The 24534-nt window shown below is 34.1% G+C and overlaps 1 protein-coding gene across 1 annotated transcript in view; it reads left to right on the top strand.

The window, feature by feature from the left end:
* SBF2 (SET binding factor 2) overlaps positions 1–24534 on the top strand; it is a 494106-nt gene that overhangs the window by 86337 nt on the left and 383235 nt on the right. Inside the window, 1 exon segment of the mRNA XM_079104301.1 lies at positions 1443–1528. Coding sequence (XP_078960427.1) covers positions 1443–1528 — 86 coding nt within the window.

Raw genomic sequence — 24534 nt, forward strand, 5'->3', positions numbered from 1 at the left:
CTGAGTTTGATGTGGGTTTTAGAACACAGTTTTGAGTTGGTTAATAAAGTGAATTTAATATCCATTCATTTTTTTTGAAAGCAAAACTTTGACTATGAAGTTATTGCACTGTAGATACAAGGAAAAAGTTCAGTTCATTGGGATGATTTTTCAAAAAGTGTATTAACAAATGTAATCAGTTAAGGCTTTCCTAAATTAGATGTAGAAATAATCAGAATATTGTTGCTTTCATCTTAAGTAAGCTGAACAACATGTAGAATATGTAAACCCATGAAGTACTTTAAGAAGTATATAGCAAAGGGCTGAATTATATGTAGTAAAAGAATGTATCTCAGTGGAAGCAAGCTTACCTAGCACAGTGCAAAGGATCCTCAGTTTGATCCCCAGGAACCACACACATACACACAAACTATAGTAAAAAGCAATTTAGATCTGGCAATTTAGATCTGACATGTACTTCTCATCTCCAAATTATTCACAGGATTATATCGCCAAAGTTCATTAATAAGTTGATCCAGTCTTTGATGTCATAGGCTAACTTTGTAACAAGAGTGATAAAAAACAGTGGTTTTCAACCCTGGAGACATTTGGCAATGTGGTTGTAACAACTTGATGGTGGTGGTGGGTGCTGCTAGCATGTAGTGAGTTGAAGCTGGGAATGCCACATACTATAATATACGAGACAGCACTCCCTCCCCTACCCCATACACAACAAAAAATCATCTATCCCCAAATGTCAGTAGCGCTAATGTTAGGAAGCTCTGCCTAGACAATGATCAAGTTCCAAGCCCAGCCTAAAAAACTTTATTTAACCCTCAGTAGTACTTGTAAACCATAACTGAAGCTTAGTGCCAACAGTACCATTTCATTTGTCATTTAAAATCACTGTCTCCGTGGAAAAGCACTCCTTAAATTTCAGCTTGGTATACTAAAGTTATTTCCTTATCGGGGCACAGAGAATAGTTACTTCCATGATGTGATAGATTTTAATACCTCTGTGTATTTTTCTTAGGTTCTCATATGTGTCAATCTTCGGCAGTTTTATAGGATGGGAATTGCCTGTTTTTTCAGTATTGTGTTTTGAAAATAACACTTTTATGTCCTTTAAAATTTAAAAATGTTTACTTGATATATCAATTTTTTCAACTATTCATTTAGAAATAAGTAATAGTTTAATGAGTATTCAGTGTTTTAGTACCTTGTAACTGATTTTCCCCCCAGTGGTACTGGGGATTGAACCTAGGGCCTTACATATGCTAAGCAAGCAGTCTACTACCAAGTTACATTCCCCAAGTGGTTTTTATTTTTTTATTTTGATGCAGGGTCTCCCTAAGTTGCCCAGGCTGACCTCGAACTTGTTGTCCTTCTGCATCAGTCTCCTGAGTAGGTGGGATTTTATGCATGTGCCTATCACACCCAGCTAACTTTGATTTTATTGACAGGGTCAGGAGAAGGTCTGGGGAAAATAATCCAGAGATTTCCACAGAAAGACTGGGATGATACACCTTTTCCACAGGGAATTGAATTGGTAAGTTTATGTTGTACTTATTATTGTACTTTTAAAATTATATATATTTTTGTTATATTTCTGTTTATATTGTTAAATTTCTTGTTAAATAATTTGATGATTTATCTGCAACATAGCACTAGAAATAATTTTCTTTCCTGCTAGGCCTATAAATATAATTCCCTTTAAATATATTGATTGTGGAATGCCTGTTATGCTATTCTTTTCTTCTATTTAAATTTCTGCCCATCTTTATAGGTGAAATTGATGATCTTTATGGACTCAGGAACAGAAAAATCCCTCTGATTCCTTAGTAAAAATCTTAGCCTAAGTAGTTTAAGGAATTGTTTATCACTAGGTAAATTTTATTATTTTATTTTTCCCTGAAATTCCCTGGTTCTTGTTTTAGTGAAAATAAAACAAACAAAACAAAACAAAACAAAAAAGACAAAAAGAAACCAAAAGTTTGTTTTATGGTGACCAGCCATAGTTTGAGTTTGGTCTCGAAATCACAAACCTGAATTATTTTATTTTTAGCTGTAGTGTTTGTAGGTTGCTTTATAATAGTGCAATTTGACTGACTTTGGGGGAGGAACAGTATAATGTGATAGAAGTGCAGGCCATGGAGCAGACTCCCTGGGTTGAAATCCCAGTTGCATTGTATGGCTTTTGACATGTTAATATACTTCTTTGAATAACAGAGTCATTTATAAAATGAGAATAATGGCAATAATAATTCATAGGGTTGTTGTAAAGATGAAGTGGAAAAAATGCACATACAATGCATAGAACAGTATCTTCCAAAAAATAAATGCTTAATAAATGAGGCAGATGTTTATTATGACTGTTGTTCATCATTTCTCACCACCTTACTCAGAGGAAGAATCATTCATTCTTTTGTTAACATGTATCAGAAAGGTCTATGAGAAATAAAATGAATGTTGAAAATTATAATTTTGCTTATTCAAGCTGATGACTGTCCCATTCTGTTTTACTGAGGATACACTGCAGAACACTTAGTTTTGATTGTCATAACCTAGCCATATAAAGAAGGCTGTGGGTTTGTAGGCCCACAGCAAGGGTAAATCTTGAATTTTGGCATTAAAAATAGGGAAGGAATGTGAGGACCCAAGGAAAAGTGGCTGTTTGGAGAGCCCCCTGCATTCCTTTCTTTTCTCTCCCACATGCCTTCACATACCAGTAATTGGCTTACTGTGTGAATAAACAGGCATTTGTACTATAATAGCTTTTAAACCCTGTTTTAGCTAACCTTTTTAGTGATGACTAAAAAGGTAGAATTGGATGTTGGGGACCTGTTGGAAAGTTTTGAAAGTTCCTACCTCCCTTCACATCAAAATGTGGAGGGCTAAAGAGGTACATCAATTTGACTATATGAACAATGAACCACTTTAAGTTTCAAGACTTTACAGGGGTATAAATAGATCATAGATTGGCATAGCTCTGTAGCTAGGACTGAGAAAGGATACTTTTTATATTTCGAAAACCTAGGAAATAGATGTTTATGATGCCTCTGAGGCAAGGGAGAAACATATATACATATTGATTTTACTGCTTAGTAAATGGATATTTTTAATTTTTATTTTGTATGACAGATACTGCCATGTTCAAGTGCTGCTAGTGTCTGTTCAATAATGGGGTGGAGTTGTATGCAGCTGGATTAGTGAAATGGAGGAAGCAAGAGGTAGATAGCACTTTTCCTCGCTTAGATAACTATTTTTTGGGGGGTACCAGGGATTGAATTCAGGGGCACTAGACCACTGAGCCACATCCCCAGCCCTATTTTGTATTTTATTTAGAGACAGGGTCTCACTGAGTTGCTTAGTGCCTTGCTTTTGCTAAGTTTGGCTTTGAACTTGTGATCCTCCTGCCTCAGTCTCCCTAACTGCTGGGATTACAAGCATGCGCCTCCATGCCCAGCTAACTTTTTGACTGGTTCTTAGTATAGCATTTAAAAAATTGGGGGGCTAGCTCAGTATTTAAAGGATAATTTATTTGTTGGATTATGTTGAAAATGTTCTTATTCCCTACAATTTAATGTCTATTGTGCTTTGTCAAGTACAAAAAAATTCTTACATCTATTAACACGTTTTTAAACAGAATACATTACTGTTAGCTTTTTGTTTGTGTGTTTTTAATTATTACATTGTACTGTTCTTTCATGTTAGGTATGATTTTATATATGAACAACAATAACTTAAATAACTGTGGTATACTATGTGATCTTGAGTAACTTTTAAACTTCAAGACCAAAGATAGACATAATAAAAGTTTAGTCTGAATTGATCTGGTTTAGTCCCTAAGTGGTTTGTTGATTCCAGGGTAATGGTAACTCTTCTCTGATGACATACAGTAAAAAAAAAACCATATCCTTTACAAGATGGAATGACTTTTAGTGTGTAGCATTAAAGTTAATATCTAATAGTTGTATGGCATTGATAGACTATGATAGACTAACATAAATTAGATAATTGATAACATTATGTTAATTTACAAATAAGTAAACTGAGGCTTAAGTTTAAATAATTTCAGCAAGGTCTAACAGGTAGAATGCAGCAGAGCTAGTATTCAAACTTAGATCTTCTGACTCTTAGTTTTAAGCAAGACATGGGAATATTCTTGGAGTTACAGATTAAGCTATATTAGCAGTTGCACTTTAGTACAAGAACTGAGGTTGAAAAATGTTAAAAGAATGCTAATTGTGTTAGGTTTTCATCACTATAAAATATACATGATACAGACTACTTATGAAGAAAAGAAAGCTTCTTTAGTTTACAGTTTTGGAGGTTCACATTCCGAACAGTATAGCATAGGCTCAGTGGTAAGGGCTGCCTCTTGACTGTAACACTTCATGGCACAGGTAGCCATGGGAGGCATGCATGCAGAAGCAAGCCATTACAACCTCATCCAGGATCAGAGAGAATGGGATGGGGCAGTCTTGCTCCTTTCATAACAACCCTTTCATGAGAAATACCTCATGCCCCAGTGACTTAAGGATCTCCCACTATGACCCACCTCTTAAAGGTCCCATCACCTCCCAGTATCAATACCTATAGAATAAGCTTTCATTCACAGTGAACCCTTGGGGGATACCCATATTATATGCAAACCATAGCACTACATTATTGAATACATATCAACTTTATCTAAGGACAAATATGGGTTCAGAACATAATTTTTTATTGAAATTATTTTCTGTTGCCACCTCTTCTTCCCAGGCAGCATATATTTGATGTACTTAAATTATAAATGAAAGAAAGAGTGTGTGTTCAGCCTGAAGATTAAACTTTATGATTTGTGGAAAAGGGCTTTAAGTATTCATTCATAATAAATCAAATCTCAGGTTTAATTTAGAGGATGCTGAATTTATTCTTTCTGTTTTTATGTAAAGAAATTGCCTTTTTCTTCTGTTTAGAAGTGGTAAACTTTAATTTGGACAGATTTTAAAAATAAAAATATGAAAATAAGCTAAACCAAACATAATGACTACTTTTCCAATTCTAGGATATTTTTGTCTTTTTCTTGTGCTTTTTAGGTATACACAGAAACCACAGACAGTCATATAAATAAAGCTGAAGTTAATTTTAGTGACAGTATTTCAAAGAAAATTAAAGAATTGTTTTCCAAAGGCATTCTATGGCTAACAATCTATTTATGATTATGGGAACAAATGTTTTTATTGGCTAGGTCTTGGATGTTAGCAAAACAGTATTGTTTTGGCACTACTTTTTAAGATGCTGTCTCAGAAGTGAATTTTTATTTCATAATTCAGAAAATATGCCATAATCTTCACAGAATAACTTTATTGAGGCATTTGTAGCATGTCTAATTTTCTTAGAACACTAAACTACTGTGAAGTATTTAAAGTGATTAGTTCAGTTATTTAAATTATATATTAATGATTTGAATGTCTTTAGTTTGAATCCAGTCTTCTATAAGCATAACTGAGGGAGAAGAGGGAAAGAAACTGGTATTCATCATTTTGTAGATATAGCTTCAATATGAGATGCTATAGGAGAAATAAGCATAAGCACCATGTAATGCTTTAATTCTTTACACTGTTTAGAATGAGATGAGTGTAACAAATGGGATGGTGGCCATCCACTTGACTGTTCCTCAGTTGTATCTTTTATAATAAATGAATAAATGTATGTATTTTCTGGAGTTCTGTGTGTCATTGTAATAAATTTTTGCACCACAGGCAGGGAGTCATAGAAATGCCTGAATTTGTGGGCAGAAGTGTGGGTAGCCTCGGTGCCCCATATGTGACTGACAACTAAAGTGGGGGCAGTCTTTTGGGCCTTAGCGCTAGACCTGTGAGGTCTGTGTTAACTCGTGGTAGGTAGTGTCAGAATTGAATTGAGTTGTTGGATAACATAGTTGATTTCAGAATTGGTTGGGGTTAGAAAAACCATACATTTGGTGTTAGAGAAAACAATATAGACTTCATCATATTGTATATTTTTCCAATTTCAGTTCCAATTACTTCTCATTTTCCATTATTCATAAGAGACTGACTTTTTAGTTTTTGTGTGTGTTTTATTTTCTCTGGAAAATGATGGTATCCTGCCAATCATTTGTACCTGACTCCCAGTCATGCCTTTGCTTATACTTTTCTGTAATTCTCATAACCTAACAGTATTGCCTGTATGGTGCAGGCAAAGCCAATCTATATTTTGGTCTCTTTTGCTAATACGAGGTTTTTATTGTGGGGTGAGTTTTGGAACAGATAATCTAGAAGGTTAAATCAAAGGTAGTTCTTGCATAATTTCTCTTCCTGCTTTGTTTCCTATACTTACATGGAAACTGGCATAACTGTATATTCAAACTAGAATGCTTTTGAGGATGAATGGGAGAGAATTGTGAAAACGTGTAAAGGGGTACTATCAGGAGCAAATTGATTTGTATGATTACTTATGTATATATATGTATAAGGCTCTTTATGGCAAAAGATTGGCAACTACATAAATGTCCCTCAGTAGGGGACTGGTTGAATTAGTGCTGGTATAGCCAGTCAACAGAGCATAACATCACTGATGAAAAGGATGATATAGAAGAACATATACAAATGGCTAATAAATATGTGAAAATATGCTGATATAACAACTCATCAGGGGATTGTAAATCTAAACTACACAGAGATACCAACTCATGTCCATTAGTATGGCTGTTATCAAAAACCAGAAAATAGGGCTGTGGTTGTGGCTCAGCGGTAGAGCACTTGCTTACCATGTGTGAGGCATTGGGTTCGATTCTCAGCACTGCATATAAATAAATGAATAAAATAAAGATCCATCAACAACTAAAAAATATTTTTAAAAGCCCCAGAAAATAGCAAGTATTGATGAGGGGGAAATTAGAATCCTTATACCAACCTCCTGCCTCAGCCTCCTGAGCTGGTGGGATTATAGTTGTGTGCCACCACTCCTGGCTTGGAGTAAAACTCTTAAAAAATAGTTTATCACTATACCACAAAGGTGGAAAGTCAGATAGCAAGAAGGTTCATTTTTGTCTCATTGGTTTCCCTTGGATCTCTGGACTCTGTGGATGTCATCTGGACCTTCTGTATTTTGCTTTTTACCTTTAGTGAGGAGGAGGGCAGTCTAGCAGCAGTTCAGCTTGGAATGCAAAGCTTTCCCACCTGGTGTTAACTGGTGGGAAACAGTGTTAACTGTTTTGCCTGATGCCAGGTCATCTTCTGCAAATCAAATTTTGGATATTTCAGATCTGTGGGATGACTTTGACAACAAGACTTTTTCCTTTAGCCAACTTTAGGTATTAAAAACATTATATGTGAAAGATTTTGTGATATGGAAGAAAGAACACTGAACTCTGGGATTTTATGTATCTATCAGGATATGTGTGTGTGTGTGTGTGTATACATATAAACAATTTGCTTATACAAAGCAATGGGTATTTAGCAAGAGCATCAACTTTCTAGGTCATATAATCTATTTTCAAAAGTATGTAGAGAATCATAATTTTATACTGGAGGGTTTATATCAACCCTCTCCTGCCCATTCTTGGTCTGATAAAATTCTTTGATGACTAGACATCCTATTTAATATGAAATATGCTCACATATTTTTGAGTTTGTTGTTCTTATGCAGTGTTCCCAGTTATGGGTATTTCTGTTCTTTCTTTATAATTTGGCCTATCTTAAAGTACCTTTAAGCTCACTAGAATAACTTGCAGATGTGTTCATTTTAAAAAGTAAAGTATTTGGTGGCCTCTAGTGGTACTTGTGTGTCTGTAAAAAGTTACTAATATCACCAATACACAAAATTTTAGAGTGAGAATATTACTAAGGTGACATAATAAGCAAATATGTATATTTGTTGAAGAATTGTTTTAGTCTTTGAGAACTAAAATTTTATTAATAAGTTATAAATTTACCAGTGATATGGCTATGTCTGTCTACTATTGTAGCAAATTGTCATTTCTGGATTTCACGTACCTTCAAGAAATGCCTTTGGAATTGTATGCATATATCTACATTGGAAGTTTTTCTATGTAGCTTGTACTTAATGTTTACTAATAGTTTACTATTGCATTGCACTGAGATGATAGGAGTGATTTCTGATATCTTAAATAAAAGCTAAAATAACATTAACGTTACATGTTTAATCATAAAGATAATAGTTTTTAGTAAGTTTTATTTAAATAGCTAATTCTGACTAGCTTACAGCCATTTTAAGTTAGGCCAAGAATTATCTGGAATCTGAACTATATGTGGAAATTTAGATCATTTTGAAACTTGGGAAAATTTGTACAGAGTCAATATTTAGAAAACCAAAGAGAAGATGACGGTTTTAGGAAATTAAATTTAAGTGCTGAAATTAATTTCCATTCTAAAAATAAGAAAATCCAAAGCTATTTAATAGCTTGTTCAGTATCATATGGCTATTTGATAGTTGCTAAGATGATAATAGAACCCTGGTCTTTTGACTCTGTTAAAGTTTTTCTAACAAATAAAATACTCATTATATAATATTGAGGCAAACTGATTTTGGAAATATTTCCCTGCTACTTGAATTTAAAAAAATTAATAAGTCTTAGATTCTTATATATCTGAGTTGAAAAGAGGCACAGGAAGACTCTGCTCATCAGTAATATCTTCCATTCTTGGAATCAGCTAGACCTTTTTCTGTCAATGTTTTTGCAGTCCTGGGGATAGAACCCAGGGCCTTGTGCATTAATACTGTCTACCTAGACATTGTCTGTAATTTTATCTCATGGAACAGCCTGTTGCTTGTTGATGACAGTGACAACTTTGAGCAAAATGACATGTCATTCTGGCATTACAAAAAGTGAAGAATTGTTTTCTGAATATGAAAAAGCACTGAGGGTGGAGCCCAGAAACTAATAATTTGGATGTCAGTAGGTCACTGGTGTTTTTTGTTTTTTTTTTTTTTTTTTTTTAAATCATTAAAGAACTGGCTTTTAAATACTTACAATATTTTTTTGGTAGCTTCCTCATTTGTCCAGACTTTTGCTTTAAAATTTACCACTGTTGAATATTTCGGTATGATCTGATGTCAGTTAATTCAGTTAGCAGGTATTTTTGAATGATTACTAGGTTCCAAACACTGAGATGGTTCAGTTATTTAAGATACAACTGAACCAAATAAAACCCTCTTCTTTTTAGAACTTAAATTTGTAGTGGGAGAAACTGGCACTAACCATAGTAAATAAGTAAATTATATAGTGTGTGATAAGTACCACAAAATAATTACTATAAAAATAATAAAGCAGTAATAGGCAGAGTAGTGGCCTATTAATTTGTAAATAAACAAGGCACCAGTTGTTTGTTTCTGTTTGTCACACAGAATCCTAGAAAGGAGATGAACTAGGTTAAATACCTTTTAGCAATTATACATTTTATATTATCAAGCAAGTTGAAACTATATGCTTTTAACCTTATTGAATTATTTTAAAAATTCTTCAAAGTATATTATGATATATGAAGTCCATAAGTGATAGATATCAGTTTCTTGGCTTAAATTAGCTATTACAGAGTTAATAGGTGACCTATTTGTATATGATACAAAATTTTCAAAAATATTTATATTCCATGAAAAGATAGAGGAAAAGGATAGAAAATGCAGAATCATACTTTTGCAGTTTATCATTAAAGTAAGTTAACTGCAAATATATAACTAACCATGTATCTGAGCAGTTGTTTAACTGGCACTAGACTTTTCAACTGGGAATTTTAAGGAAAAATGATTCTATGTACTTTCAAAACCAGGGATTTCCCCCCCAAACTGATAGTTAGTATACAAAATACAGCATTTGAGCATTTATCCTTTTAATACAATTCTTAGGTATAATCACTTTTTTAGATTCATATAATTGCTTAGTATATAAATACAGGAATATAGAAACAAGGTGAATTTATCCTTTAATATCACTAATGTTTACTGATTCTCTTTCATTCATTTTTCCCCCTGCCTGATAAAGATTTGTATAAAAAGGCTGACTGGAAGGTTATGATGCAGCCTGTGGTTATTGATAGACATTTCTGTAAAAGTCCTTCATGTCACAAGAGTATGAACCTCATTTAAAGTCATCACTGGGGTAATGATGAAAATGTTGTTGAGTTTGGAAGAACCCTTAAAGATTTCCTGGTCAAATTCCAACCTTTTTTGGTGATTAAATCAATTTGTATGCAATATTCTTGCCAAATGGCCATCTAGGTTTAGTTGTTATTAAATACTTAACAGTGATCTCTTCAACTTAAAGTATTTTCATGCTTGTTACATTCTGGCCAATGTGTTAGGTGCTAGGAACACAATGACAAGACAGATGTGGTCCAGGCACTCATAGACTCATTATAGTATGTTTTTATGGTGATAATGAACTTTTTCTTGTATGTATACTCAGCTTTATAGTCTTATATACATTATCTTTGAAGATCTTTTCCCCCCATGAATTTTAGAATTACCCTGACCTATGTTAAAGTCTAGTTGTTACTGTGCTTGAAAGTACTATGAGATCTTTTTCCAAATGCCAGCTTGCTAGATTTGTATTAAAATACATAACACTCAAATTTCTTTTTCTAAGAGTTTCAAGTCCTAAAATGTCTGGATGTGTCATGAAGTTATAAATATAGAACTATTAATGTAATCAAATTGAATTTTCTGAAACTTATATAGGGCAGAATGTAGGGTATTATGGTCCCATTTAAGTACATTATGTGAAAGGTGAGATTTATTTTAGATACTCTGTCTAGTTGAAGTGGCTAAGATGGTAACCTGATTCTGTGTAATGCTGGATTTTTTTTTTTGTTTCTCTTTCTCTTTCTCTCTCTCTCTCTTACTGTGGCAATGTAATTTTAGCATCTTTAGCCTTTCAAAAAGAAATTCCAACTCTGGAAAATCAGATAATCCAACTCTGGAAAATCTTTGGATGTTGTTTTTGATTAGTTTTGCAACAGATCATATTCAAGATTGGAAACCAGTCTGTTGTGAGTGGAGGGTTATTTGGTTTTTTTGGTGTTTTTTGAGTTCTCTGTATATCCTGGAGATTAGTGCTCTGTCTGAGGGTGTGGGGTAAAGGTTTTCTTCCATTCTGTAGGCTCTCTCTTCACATTGATTGTTTTCTTTGCTGAGAAGAAGCTTTTTAGTTTGAATCCATCCCATTTATTGATTCTTAATTTTACTTCTTGTGCTTTTCCCTCTGAGGAATGAAAGGGTTGGAAACAAAGAACATAAAGAGTTCCTGGGCTATAAATATAAATATTATTTTTTGGTATTACTGTTAAGTCCCCCTTACAAAAAGCAAATATATGGATACAGTATATCTTCCACTTGTTCTGTCTCAGCTTTGTTTGAACCAAGAAGACATTTTCTACTTTCACATTTTCTAATTTTATTTTACCTTTTTAAAATATGTGAGTTGGCATACATGGCAGTGGTGTTACAAAATTTGATGTCTCTAGAAATGACTTAGATTTCTCATGCATTTGAATATTCTGTTCTGTGGGAAATAATATGAAGTGTGGATTAAATGTGACCAATGTATAAAATAATTCTGAGTAATAGCACCAATTTCTGAGCTATAAGCTATTAGCAATAAGTGTGTTTGCATAGCATTTGTTTTTCATGTGACCAACATTGGAGCTCAGCACAAATGATTTAGCTGTTCATTACAATTAAAACATAAGCCTTTGTAGGTATAGTTTAATACAAAAACAGATCATATATAAAAAGAACATTCCATTTTTAGAAGAATTTACAGAAAAGAATTGGTTGTCAGAGCTGGGCATGATGGCACATGCCTGTAATCCCAGCAGCTCGGGAGACTGAGGCAGGAGAATCGTGAGTTTATAGCCAGCCTCAGCAAAAAGCAAGGCACTAAGCAAGTCCATCAGACCTTGTCTCTAAATAAAATACAAAATAGGGCTGGGAATGTAACTCAGTGGCCGAGTGCCCTTGAGTTCAATCCCTGGTACCACCCAACCCTGACCCCCCACCAAAAAAAATTGGTTTTGTTAGTTCAGTGGAGTCAGAAGCTGAATAATGTCCATGCTTTTAGATTAGGTTTTGAATTTAGTTTATAATTGGCTGCATAGTAGGTATATTAGGTCAGCCCTCAATGGGACTCCAACGAACTTTGAGTAATTTCAGTCATGATTGGATTAAAGTGATCTGTAATTGCTAGGGCTGTGTTTGACTAGTTGCCTGCTAAAAGAAAATAAATTCACTTTGGGTGAAGGTAATAATATCCAGAGTCAAATAAAATCTACTTTTTTAGGAACATATAATGTTCAGCATTCAATCAAAAGTAAGGGAACTCCACTAGCAATGTACAAGTGTGCCTTTCCCCCCAACATACCTACTGTTGCTTATGTTTTTGATAATAGCCATTCTAATTGGAGTAAGATGAAATCTTAGAGTTATTTTAATTTGCATTTCTCTAATTACTAGAGATGTTGAACACATTTTCATATATTTGTGAATTGCCTGTATATCTGTAAAGTGTCTGTTCCAGTTCCTTGGCCCATTTATTGGTTGGGTTCTTTGTATTTTTGGTAGAATGGAGGAACTCTAGATTACATAGAGGGAAATGAGAAGGGAGATGGGGCGAGGGTATGAAAGATGGTGGAATAAGATAAGACATCATTACCCTGTGTACATGTATGATTATGTGAATGGTATGAATCTATATAGTGTACAATAATAGAAATGAAAAGTTGTACCCCATTTGTATACAATGACTCAAAATGCAGTCTGTAAAAATTAAAATAAAATATCTAAAAAAAAAAAAAAAGTAAGGGAACATTCAACAAGCAAGACCATGTAACCCAAAATCAAAACAAAACTAAGAGACTTAATAGTATAAATAGACTCATAGGATTGAACTAATGGCACTGTCATACATGGCTGTATTTTACCTGGTTAAGGGAAGAAAGATTTAATATTTTAACAGAGAACTGGCAACTTATAAAATAAATTAAATCAAATATGAGAACTGAAAAAAATGGAGTAACTGAAATTAGTAACTCAGGAATTGATTTAAAAGCATATTAAGCCTATTGAAGAGAAAATCAGTGAGCCATAAGTAACAAGAAGAAAATTTCCAAATTGTTTCATGGAGAGAAATAGAGGGGTGGGAGAGGTGGGGGTGAAGAAAAAAGAAGTGTCTTTTTAGTAGATATTGCTGAAATAATAGATAACCAATTAACAAACGGTCTTTGATAAAAATCTAACAGTACATTTAAAAATGTACTTTAAATGGATCATACCTAAATATAGAATTGAAAACTTTTAACACTTTTTTGTTTTCCCTGGTTGGTCTAGCAATTTTATTTTATTGATCTTTTGGCAAATGATGCTTTGTTTTTGTTGATTTTCTTTATCAACTTATTGATTTCTGTTCTCATGTTTATTATTTTCCTCTTTCTGCTTGCTTTGGGGCTAATTTTCTCTTTTCCAATTTCTTAGGGTGGAAGCTAAAGTAATTGATTTGAGACCTTTATTATTTTCTAATATAGGTGTTTAGTGCTATAAATTAATCTCCAAGTGTTACTTTTACTGCATCTCACAAACTAATAAACTGTTTTAATTTTATTCAATTAAAATGTTTTTAGATTTCCATTTTGCATTATTCTTTGCCCCATGGGTTATTTAGAATTGTGTGCCTTAATGTTTTTGGATTTTGCAAGATCTTTTTAAAATTGATTCTTAATTTAATTCCATTGTGGTCAGAGAATACATTTCTTTTTTATTGTAAACAAATGGGATACGTGTTGTTTCTCTGTTCGTACATGGCGTAAAGGCATACCATTTGTGTAATCATAAATTTACATAGGGTAATGTTGTTCGATTCATTCTGTTATTTTTTCCCTTCCCCCCACCCCTCCCACACCTCTTTTCCCTCTATACAGTCCTTCCTTCCTCCATTCTTGCCCCCCTCCCTAACCATAACTCTAACCCTAACACTAACCCCTCCCTCCCCCCATTATGTGTCATCATCCACTTATTAGCGATATCATTCGTCCTTTGGTCTTTTGAGATTGGCTTATCTCACTTAGCATGATATTCTCCAATTTCATCCATTTGCCTGCAAATGCCATAATTTTATCATTCTTTATGGCTGAGTAATATTCCATTGTATATATATACCACAGTTTCTTTATCCATTCATCAATTGAAGGACATCTAGGTTGGTTCCACTATCTGGCTATTGTGAACTGAGCAGCTATGAACATTGATGTGGCTGTATCTCTGTAGTATGCTGATTTGAAGTCCTTTGGGTACAGGCCAAGGAGTGGGATAGCTGGGTCAAATGGTGGGTCCATTCCAAGTTTTCTAAGGATTCTCCACACTGCTTTCCAGAGTGGCTGCACTAATTTGCAGCCCCACCAGCAATGTATGAGTGTACCTTTCTCCCCACACCTCCCCAACACCTGTTGTTGCTTGTGTTCTTGATAATCGCCATTCTAATTGAGGTGAGATGGAATCTTAGGGTGGTTTTGATTTGCATTTCTCTTATTACTAGAGATGTTGAACATTTTTCCATATGTTTGTTGATTGCTTGTAGATCTTCTTCTGTGAAGTGTCTATTCATTTCCTTAGCCCATTTGTCGACTGGATTATTTGTATTCTTGGTGTAAAGATTTTTTTTTTTTTTTTTGTAAACAAATGGGATACATGTTGTTTCTCTGTTTGTACATGGCGTAAAGGCATACCATTTGTGTAATCATAAATTTACATAGAGTAATGTTGTTTGATTCATTCTGTTTTTTCCCTTCCCCCCACCCCTCCCACCCCTCTTTACCCTCTATACAGTACTTCCTTCCTCCATACTTGCCCCCCTCCCTAACCCTAACTCTAACCCTAACACTAACCCTTCCCTCCCCCCCATTATGTGTCATCCTCCACTTATTAGCGATATCATTCGTCCTTTGGCTTTTTGAAAGATTGGCTTATCTCACTTAGCATGATATTCTCCAATTTCATCCATTTGCCTGCAAATGCCATAATTTTATCATTCTTTATGGCTGAGTAATATTCCATTGTATATATATACCACAGTTTCTTTATCCACTCATCAATTGAAGGGCATCTAGGTTGGTTCCACAGTCTGGCTATTGTGAATTGAGCAGCTATGAACATTGATGTGGCTGTGTCTCTGTAGTATGCTGATTTTAAGTCCTTTGGGTATAGGCCAAGGAGTGGGATAGCTGGATCAAATGGAGGGTCCCTTCCAAGTTTTCTAAGGAATCTCCACACCGCTTGCACTAATTTGCAGCCCCACCAGCAATGTATGAGTGTACCTTTCTCCCCACATCCTCCCCAACACCTGTTGTTGCTCGTATTCTTGATAATCGCCATTCTAATTGGGGTGAGATGGAATCTTAGGGTGGTTTTGATTTGCATTTCTCTTATTACTAGAGATGTTGAACATTTTTCCATATGTTTGTTGATTGCTTGTAGATCTTCTTCTGTGAAGTGTCTATTCATTTCCTTAGCCCATTTGTCGACTGGATTATTTGAATTCTTGGAGTAAAGTTTTTTGAGTTCTTTATAGATTCTGGAGATTAGTGCTCTATCTGAAGTATGATTGGCAAAGATATTCTCCCATTCTGTAGGCTCTTTCTTCGCATTGCTGATAGTTTCCTTTGCTGAGAGAAAGCTTTTTAGTTTGAATCTATCCCATTGGTTGATTCTAGCTTTTATTTCTTGTGCTATGGGAGTCCTGTTAAGGAAGTCTGATCCTAGACCAACAAGGTGAAGATTTGGACCTACTTTTTCTTCTATAATCTGCAGGGTCTCTGGTCTGATTCTGAGGTCCTTAATCCATTTTGAGTTTAGTTTCATGCATGGTGAGAGATATGGGTTTAGTTTCATTCTGTTGCATATGGATTTCCAATTCTCCCAGCACCATTTGTTGAAGAGGCTATCTTTTCTCCATTGCATATTTTTGGCACCTTTGTCTAGTATGAGAAAATTGTATTTATTTGGGTTTGTGTCCGTGTCCTCTATTCTGTACCATTGATCTACCTTTCTATTTTGGTACCAATACCATGCCGTTTTTGTTACTATTGCTTTGTAGTAGAGTTGAAGATCTGGTATTGCAATACCCCCTGTTTCACTCTTCCTGCTAAGGATTGCTTTAGCTATTCTGGGTTTCTTATTCTTCCAGATGAATTTCATAATTGCTTGCTCTATTTCTGTAAGGTACATCATTGGGATTTTAATTGGAATTGCATTGAATTGTATAGCACTTTAGGTAGTATGGCCATTTTGACAATATTAATTCTTCCTATCCAAGAACATGGAAGATCTTTCCATCTTCTAAGGTGTTCTTTAATTTCTTTCTTTAGTGTTCTGTAGTTCTCATTGTAGAGGTCTTTCATCTCTTTTGTGAAATTGATTCCCAAGTATTTTATTTTCTTCGAGGCTATTGTGAATGGGGTAGTTTTCCTAATTATTCTTTCCAAAGATGCATCACTTATGTATAAAAATGCATTAGATTATGTGCATTGATCTTATATTCTGCTACTTTACTGAATTCACTTATGAGTTCTAAGAGTTTTCTGGTGGAATTTCCAGGTTCCTCTAAATATATAATCATGTCATCAGTGAACAGGGATAGTTTGAGTTCCTCTTTTCCAATTCATATCCCTTTAATTTCTTTGGTCTGTCTAATGCTCTGGCTAGAGTCTCAAGAATGATATTGAATAGAAGTGGTGAAAGAGGGCATCCCTGCCTTGTTCCAGTTTTTAGGGGGAATGCTTTCAGTTTTTCACCATTTAGAATGATATTGGCCATGGGCTTAGCGTAGATGGCTTTTACAATGTTAAGGAATGTTCCCACTACCCCAATTTTCTCTAGTGTTTTGAGCAGGAAGGGGTGCTGTATTTTATCGAATGCTTTTTCTGCATCTATTGAAATTATCATGTGATTCTTAACTTTTAGTCTGTTGATATGGTGAATGACATTTATTGATTTCCGGATGTTGAACCAACCTTGCATCCCTGGGATAAAACCCACTTGATCGTGGTGCACTATCTTTTTAATATATTTTTGTATGCGATTTGCTAAAATTTTGTTGAGAATTTTTGCATCGATGTTCATTAAGGATATTGGTCTGAAATTTTCTTTCCTTGATGTGTCTCTGTCTAGTTTATGTATCAGTGTGATATTGGCTTCATAGAATGAGTTTGGGAGGGTTCCCTCCTCTTCTATTTTATGGAATACTTTGAGAAGTATTGGAATGAGCTCTTCTTTAAAGGTTTTGTAGAACTCGGCTGAGAACCCATCTGGTCCCGGACTTTTCTTTGTTGGTAGGCTTTTGATGACCTCTTCTATTTCATTGCTTGAAATTGATTTATTTAAGTTGTGCATGTCCTCCTTGTTCAGTTTAGGTAATTCATATGTCTCTAGAAACCTGTTGATGTCTTCGAAATTTTCTATTTTGTTGGAGTATAGATTTTCAAAATAGCTTCTAATTATGTTTTGTATTTCAATCCTGTCTGTTGTGATATTTCCTTGTTCATTCCGAATTTTAGTGATTTGGGTTTTCTCTCGTCTTCTCTTTGTTAGTGTGGCTAAAGGTTTATCAATTTTGTTAATTTTTTCGAAGAACCAACTATTTATTTTGTCAATTTTTTGTATTGTTTCTTTTGTTTCAATTTCATTGATTTCAGCTCTGAGTTTATTTCCTGTCTTCTACTACTTTTGGTGCTGGTCTGTTTTTTTTCTAGGGCTTTGAGCTGTAGTGTTAGGTCGTTTATTTGTTGAGTTTTTCTTCTTTTATTGAATGCGCTCCATGAAATAAATTTTCCTCTAAGTACTGCTTTCATAGTGTCCCAGAGATTTTGATATGATGTTTCATTGTTCTCATTTACCTCTAAGAATTTTTTAATTTCCTTCCTAATATCTTCTGTTATCCATTCATCATATAATAGCATATTGTTTAATCTCCAGGTGTTGGAGTAGTTTCTGTTTTTTGCTCTTTCATTTATTTCTAACTTCAATCCATTATGATCTGATAGAATACAAGGTAATGTCTGTATCTTCTTGTATTTGTTAACATCAGCTTTGTGGCATAATATATGGTCTATTTTAGAGAAGGATCCATGTGCTGCTGAGAAGAAAGTGTATTCGCTCTTGGTTGGATGGTAAACTCTATAAATGTCTGTTAAGTCTAAATTATTGATTGTGTTATTGAGATCTATGATTTCTTTGTTCAATTTTTGTTTGGAAGATCTGTCCAGTAGTGAGAGAGGTGTGTTAAAATCACCTTGTATTATTGTGTTATGGTCTTTTTAGTTTCTGAAATTGAGAAGGATTTGTTTGACATACATGGATTAGCCACTGTTTGGGGCATAGATGTTTATGATTGTTATATCTTGCTGATTTATGCTTCTTTTAAGCAGTATGAAATGACCTTCTTTATCCCTTCTGACTAACTTTGACTTGAAGTCCACATTATCTGAAATGAGGATGGATACTCCAGCTTTTTTGCTGAGTCCATGTGCATGGTATGTTTTTCCCCATCCTTTCTCCTTTAGTCTGTGGATGTCTTTTTCTATGAGGTGAGTCTCTTGCAGGCAACATATTGGTGGATCTTTCTTTTTAATCCATTCTGCCAGTCTATGTCTTTTGATTGATGAATTCAGGCCATTAACATTCAGGGTTATTATTGAGATATGATTTGTATTCCTGGTCATTTGGTTCATTATTTTATTTAATTAATTAATTTATTTGACACGACTTGGTTCCTCCTTTGACAATTCCTTTAGGATAATTCCTCCCTTTGCTGATTTGCTTCTTTGTTTTTCATCTCTTCCTCATGGAATATTTTGCTGAGAATGTTCTATAATGCTGGCTTTCTTTTTGTAAATTCTTTTAGCAAAATATGGAACACTTCATGAATTTGCGTGTCATCCTTGCGCAGGGGCCATGTTAATCTTCTCTGTATCGTTCCAATTTTAGTATATGTGCTGCCGAAGCGAGCACCAGAGAATACATTTTGAATGCTTAAATTGTTTTAAATTTTTGAATGCCTTCATCATAGCCCAGAATATGATCTGCATTGTATGCTACTATGTATGTTTGAGGCTATTATTTTATTTATTCTTGGTAATTATATTGATTTTCTATCTGGTTTTCTTTTAGATTATCATTGCTTCCCTTTCACTGTTACCAGAGTTGTTATTCCTAAACCATTTGATTCTGTCAATCTTCTCTTTCTCAGAAAGTTTCAGTGACATCCCACGATCTGCAGATTTCTTTATCTTTAGCATGGGGGACAGTCCTTCCTTATTTGGCTACAAGTTGTCTTCCTAAGAAAGCCTCCAGTAGTCGAATTGTTTTCTAGATATTCTGTATTCCAGCCATATTGAATTGTTTTTCTTTTCCAACAATTATGGACTTTCAGATTTTTGTGCCTTGGATCCTTTGTGACTTAGATTTCCATTTTGAATTATTCTTCCTCCTTGAGTTCCCTCTTTCCATTTCTTTCTTTTCATTGGCTAATTCTGCTGCATCTGTGGAACTTTCTTTGATTTCCCTGGTCAGAATCTACTTCATCATTGGTTTTTTGTTTAGACCTTATCATATATTTTTACTTTGGTTGCCGTATTTGTGTCACTGTCCTCACCTAGTGTAGAAGGCAGGTTTTTTTTTTTTTTTTTTTTTGGTTAAATAATCTTTCTAGTCTTTGGAACACAGTAGGCACTTAGTATTCCTTCGGATCTCAGTTGTGAGAAAATTAAGATATTATTTGAGATATTTTCTAATTAAATAAATTTAGTATTCTTAATTTTAGCACATAGATCAAGGAGTTCTGGAATAGTGAAAAATTTTAAAGTATGTTTTGGAAGAAATTGAATTCAAGATTGTAGATTCTGTCCATTTTTAACAAACTTTCAGCATATGGATTCTTGGGAATGAAATAGAATTTTCAGCTCAGTTTTTTTACTAAATCTTAGAGTAATTAAAGGACTGAATTTGACCATGCTATTAAAAAATGAAGAATTTCCAAGAAGAAACTGAAAATAATTTTACTGATACCTATAAAATTGTTACTACTTAGTAAAGGTAACATTTAATAATCAATTAGTTTTGATGATTAGTTGGAAAATGAAATTATAAGTGATATAGAAATCATATATATAGTAAAAATGGTGAATCCAAATACAAAGAGGAGGAAGAGTTGAAACTATCTCTAAAGCTCGAAATTTTTTCTGTGGTATCCACAGCTGCTTGGCACATAATACTATATATTATATTACATTATTTATTTTATATTACATTACATTATGTTTACTTTTTGGAGTACTAGGAATTGAACCCAGGGTGCATGGTGGATCCCCAGGGCCTCACACATGTTAGGAATTGCTGTACCACTGAGATATCTCCCTAACCCCTATATTATGTTTAATAATTCAGTTAAATCATGATAAAATAAAAAAATTAACATCTTTTAAACCACCTAAAATTTTTTCATTGTAATACATACATTTATGTTTTAATTTGAAACGAAAATTTTAGAGATGTTTATTATTTTTATGATTCCCTGTTTCAGCCAACTTAACTGATTATCTGTTGTGTGCTTTGTGATCTATGTAGAATTGAATGAATGAGAGTTATACTTTTAGCCAAGAAAATAAGCTTTGTATAATAACAGTGTTTGAATAGCCCTTTTCTGTTTTCAAAAATGTTTTAAATATAGTGTTTCTTTGACTTTCAACAAGTTTGAGAGGAGAGAAATTAAAGATGTGAATACATGGAACCTGGTAGTCTGTTTACTTATTTTTCAGTGGCAAAAGAAGGATTCGTAGGGGTGGCTAAGTAAACAAAAAAATGCCAAGGGATTTTCTGTTCAGCATGACAGAACCTTTGTAGAACTAGATTAATTAGACCATATTATGGACACTTTTAGAAGTGTAAAGTATGGTATATGTGTGCATAGCTGAATATGGACATTTTTAAAAGTTATGGAGTCCTTGAAAGTTAAAGATTATGTATTTCAGAATATAAGATTTGATGATTTACACATGAATGTTTTCCTCTAAGGGAAATACATGTCAACTTTTAGAATAGAAAGTTGGGAGGAGCTCTTTATTATCTATGAGTCTTACAAGAAGTGCTGACTGGTATTTCTCTAATGATTTCATCCTAATTCCAGAAGGTTTAAGTCATATGTGATTATTAATTTAATACATTAGTAATTGCTACCATTGTGCTTTCATCCTTCTTTGGTCATTTAATCGCCCATTTCATGCCTGTTCTTGTTTTTTCCTAGTTGACCTTTTCATACACACCTGGTGGAGGGGATGTGTCTGTGTGTGTACACACACACACACACACACACACACACACACACACACGAAGTGTTTCTGTCTCATATCTGCTATACTTAAAGAATATTTTAAATTAGTTTTTTTGATGTATTTGTTAAGTGTGAATTCCTTTAACCAGGTATAAAATATGGGGCATTTATTTTAAAGTAGAACTAAAACAGAGAATGTTATCTAGGTAAAGCATTTCCAGATGAACAGCTTAAAAGCTGTTTTGTAGTCTATTTCCAGTCAATAAAATATATTTATTACTTAAAATGGTTAATATCAATGTGCTTAAAACTTAGATTTATTAAAAACTTACATCTGTTGAAACAGATACTAAAACATTTCAGTCAACTTAAAATAAGTTTAAATGTTTAATTATTAAATTGATATTTAAGTACCCACTTCCATCAATAATCTCTCTCCAAAAAAAAAAAATTAATTTATTGATCTTAAACTTTTGTGTTGATATTTTGTCAGCAAATGAAAATGGTGTTCTGCCCTCAAAAAGGCAATGAGTTTTCTGTCATAAATTTCAACTAGTTGTGCCATTCTCTCTTCATCACAAAGAATGGTTGTGAAAATGTTTGGATTATTATTAAGCCTAGGTGATTATGCCAGAATTATACTGTGAATTCAGAAAGAGTAGCTAAATCCTGTTGAATATCGTATTTGTTTATTCCTCATTTGTGTGCTGAAGGAGGTCATCTTAGGTTTTGTCATAGATAAGAGTGCAGAATTTTTGTTTAAGGGTTGGCAGTGACAGAAACTGGATAGTTTCTTCTGTAACAATTTTCTTTACTGCTAGACTGTACTTCTTAGTCTATTTTGTATTGTTATAACAAAATAACTGAGATTGGGTGTTTTTATAAAGAAAAGAGATTTATTTTGTTGTTGTTTTATTTTGTTTTTGAGGCAAGGGTCTCACTATGGTGCCAAGGCTGTTCTCAGACTCTAGAGATCAGGTGATTTTTCTAGCTTCACCTTCCTGAATGCTGGGACTATAGGTGATAACATGGTGCCTGGCTCAAGATTTATTTTGATTCACAGTTTTGGAGGCTGGAAAGTCCAAGCTTGGTTCTCCACATCTGGTGAGGGATTCACGCTACATTATAACATGACAGATGACATCACATGGCAGGAGCATGTGCAATAGCAGCCTGAGGTACAAGTGGAAGAGACCACATGGTAGCCTCACTTTATAAACTGACCTCAAGGTAACTAAACCACCCTTTAAAGGTTCTACCACCTCTTCAGTACTTTATAATGGGGAATAGACTTCTAGCACCTGCACCTTTGAAGGATAGACCACATCCAAATCATAACAACTTCCTCTTTCATTAGGTGGGGCTGTAATACTAGCTTTTGAGAATGGAATGTAGGTGAGAATAATGAACACAACCTCTAGACCCAACCCTAAAATCTCCTTCAAACTTTTCTAAAGTCTCTGAACTCATTGGTTATCCACATGCAGAGTATTTAGTTGGGGGAAATATCTGAGACCCTAGGATAGATAATAGTAGATACAGTGTCATTCAGTCATGATTGGAAGGCCATCTGTCCCTCTCCCAAATGGATTGTGACATAATAGAGAAGAACTTTTGTTGTATAAGACACTGAAACTTTTTGGTTGGTTGTTACAACAGAGTGTTAACATTTTTTGACATGGATTGCTGCTGTAATGAAATCCTAAAATACGTGGTATTGGCTAAAGGGTTGGGCTGTGGGAACATATATAACATATTGGGTGGCTAGAAATCCATGTCACATGATGAATATTTGCTAAAACTCTTAACCTTTGTAATCTGGAGACCATACCATGTTTCTGCCAAGTTTTAAATCTTAGAAAAAGAAATCATTAGTAGTATGTGTTGATTATAATAGCATGTATGAGTTTAGTAAAGAATTGCTCAATTTACAGGAATGAAAGAAACAGGAGCCAGAAACTCATTGCCTTGCAAAATTAGAAAATGTTTTCTAAACTCTAAAAATAAAAAATAAAAAATAAAAAAATGACACTTTAAAAGGCTTTGAGCAAATAGGACCCAGTAAGACTTCTCAGTTGAAGAGAGTATCTCTGCATTACTGCAAAGATCAGATTAAGTTATGTGACTTTCCTCTCAAACCTGAAAAATTAAAGTAGCTACCATTAAGTTAAGGGATAGAGGAAGAGTTGGGAAAAGAAGTAAAGAAATAAAGCAGATTTGAGAATGACATCTAAAAATTTTTGGGTTTGGTTATTGACACATGGATCTGATTAGAAGCCTACTATGATTCTGATGGAATTTAGTTGCTCCAGAAGCTGTGAAATTGATTTTGAAATTGACTCTTCAGTGAACTCTAAAAGCCATCCTTAAGCAAGAAGGCAAGAACCCATACTTCTCAACACCAACTTAATTAAGTTGAGGAATTAGTAGACAAGGAAGAAGGTAGAGGAAGGAGACATCAAGAACCAAGGACCAGGGAGTTTCTCCCAGAAAACAAAATTAGAAAGGATGAAGAAGTTTTCCCTTCACAATGTATATATATCCAATGGGATCTGAGAATGTTACAGATTAGTAACTACTAGTATCTTCTATTTTTTGCCTTTCTAAATGTGGTTGTTTTTTCTCTTTCACTAGAAAAGTTATGTGTTCTTCTGTACAAGGGGTATATGGGACAGATACCTTGTTATTTTAAGACTTAGATTGTACAACCACAAGAAGCCACATCTGGATCTGATGAAGATGATGAAATGTATGAACTGGAGATCTTAGATTTTTGTCCTAGGTAGGACTTTGAGTAGTCTTCCTAGGGAAGGGCTTGAGTACATTTCATATCAAGGAGGAATAGTAAAAAATTGACTATTTAGTGACTTTAATGAGGGACTATGCAGAAATTAACTAGATTCTCTTTATGCTCTTCTTCGGCAAACGGATTGTATACATATGGCCCCTAGTATGGAAGTGATATTATGTGACTTTTCGTTATCAATGGAATATGAGCAGAAGACATTTTGAGGCAAAGGTAGGGTGTCTTCTTTCTTTTCCTTTTCTGTAATGTCCTCTAAGCTAGGTCTCACAGGCTATTTGAAAGTTGTTTTTGTAAATGACCATGTACAAAGTGTCTTTCTCTACCACAGCTACTCCTCACAATTATTACTGAATGAATATTAAAATTTTGTCATAAAGGCATTGATGTGTGTGTTATCTATTATAACAATAAA

Source organism: Sciurus vulgaris (genome assembly GCF_902686455.1).
Source record: "Sciurus vulgaris genome assembly, chromosome: 11".
In the NCBI taxonomy this organism is placed as follows: domain Eukaryota; kingdom Metazoa; phylum Chordata; class Mammalia; order Rodentia; family Sciuridae; genus Sciurus; species Sciurus vulgaris.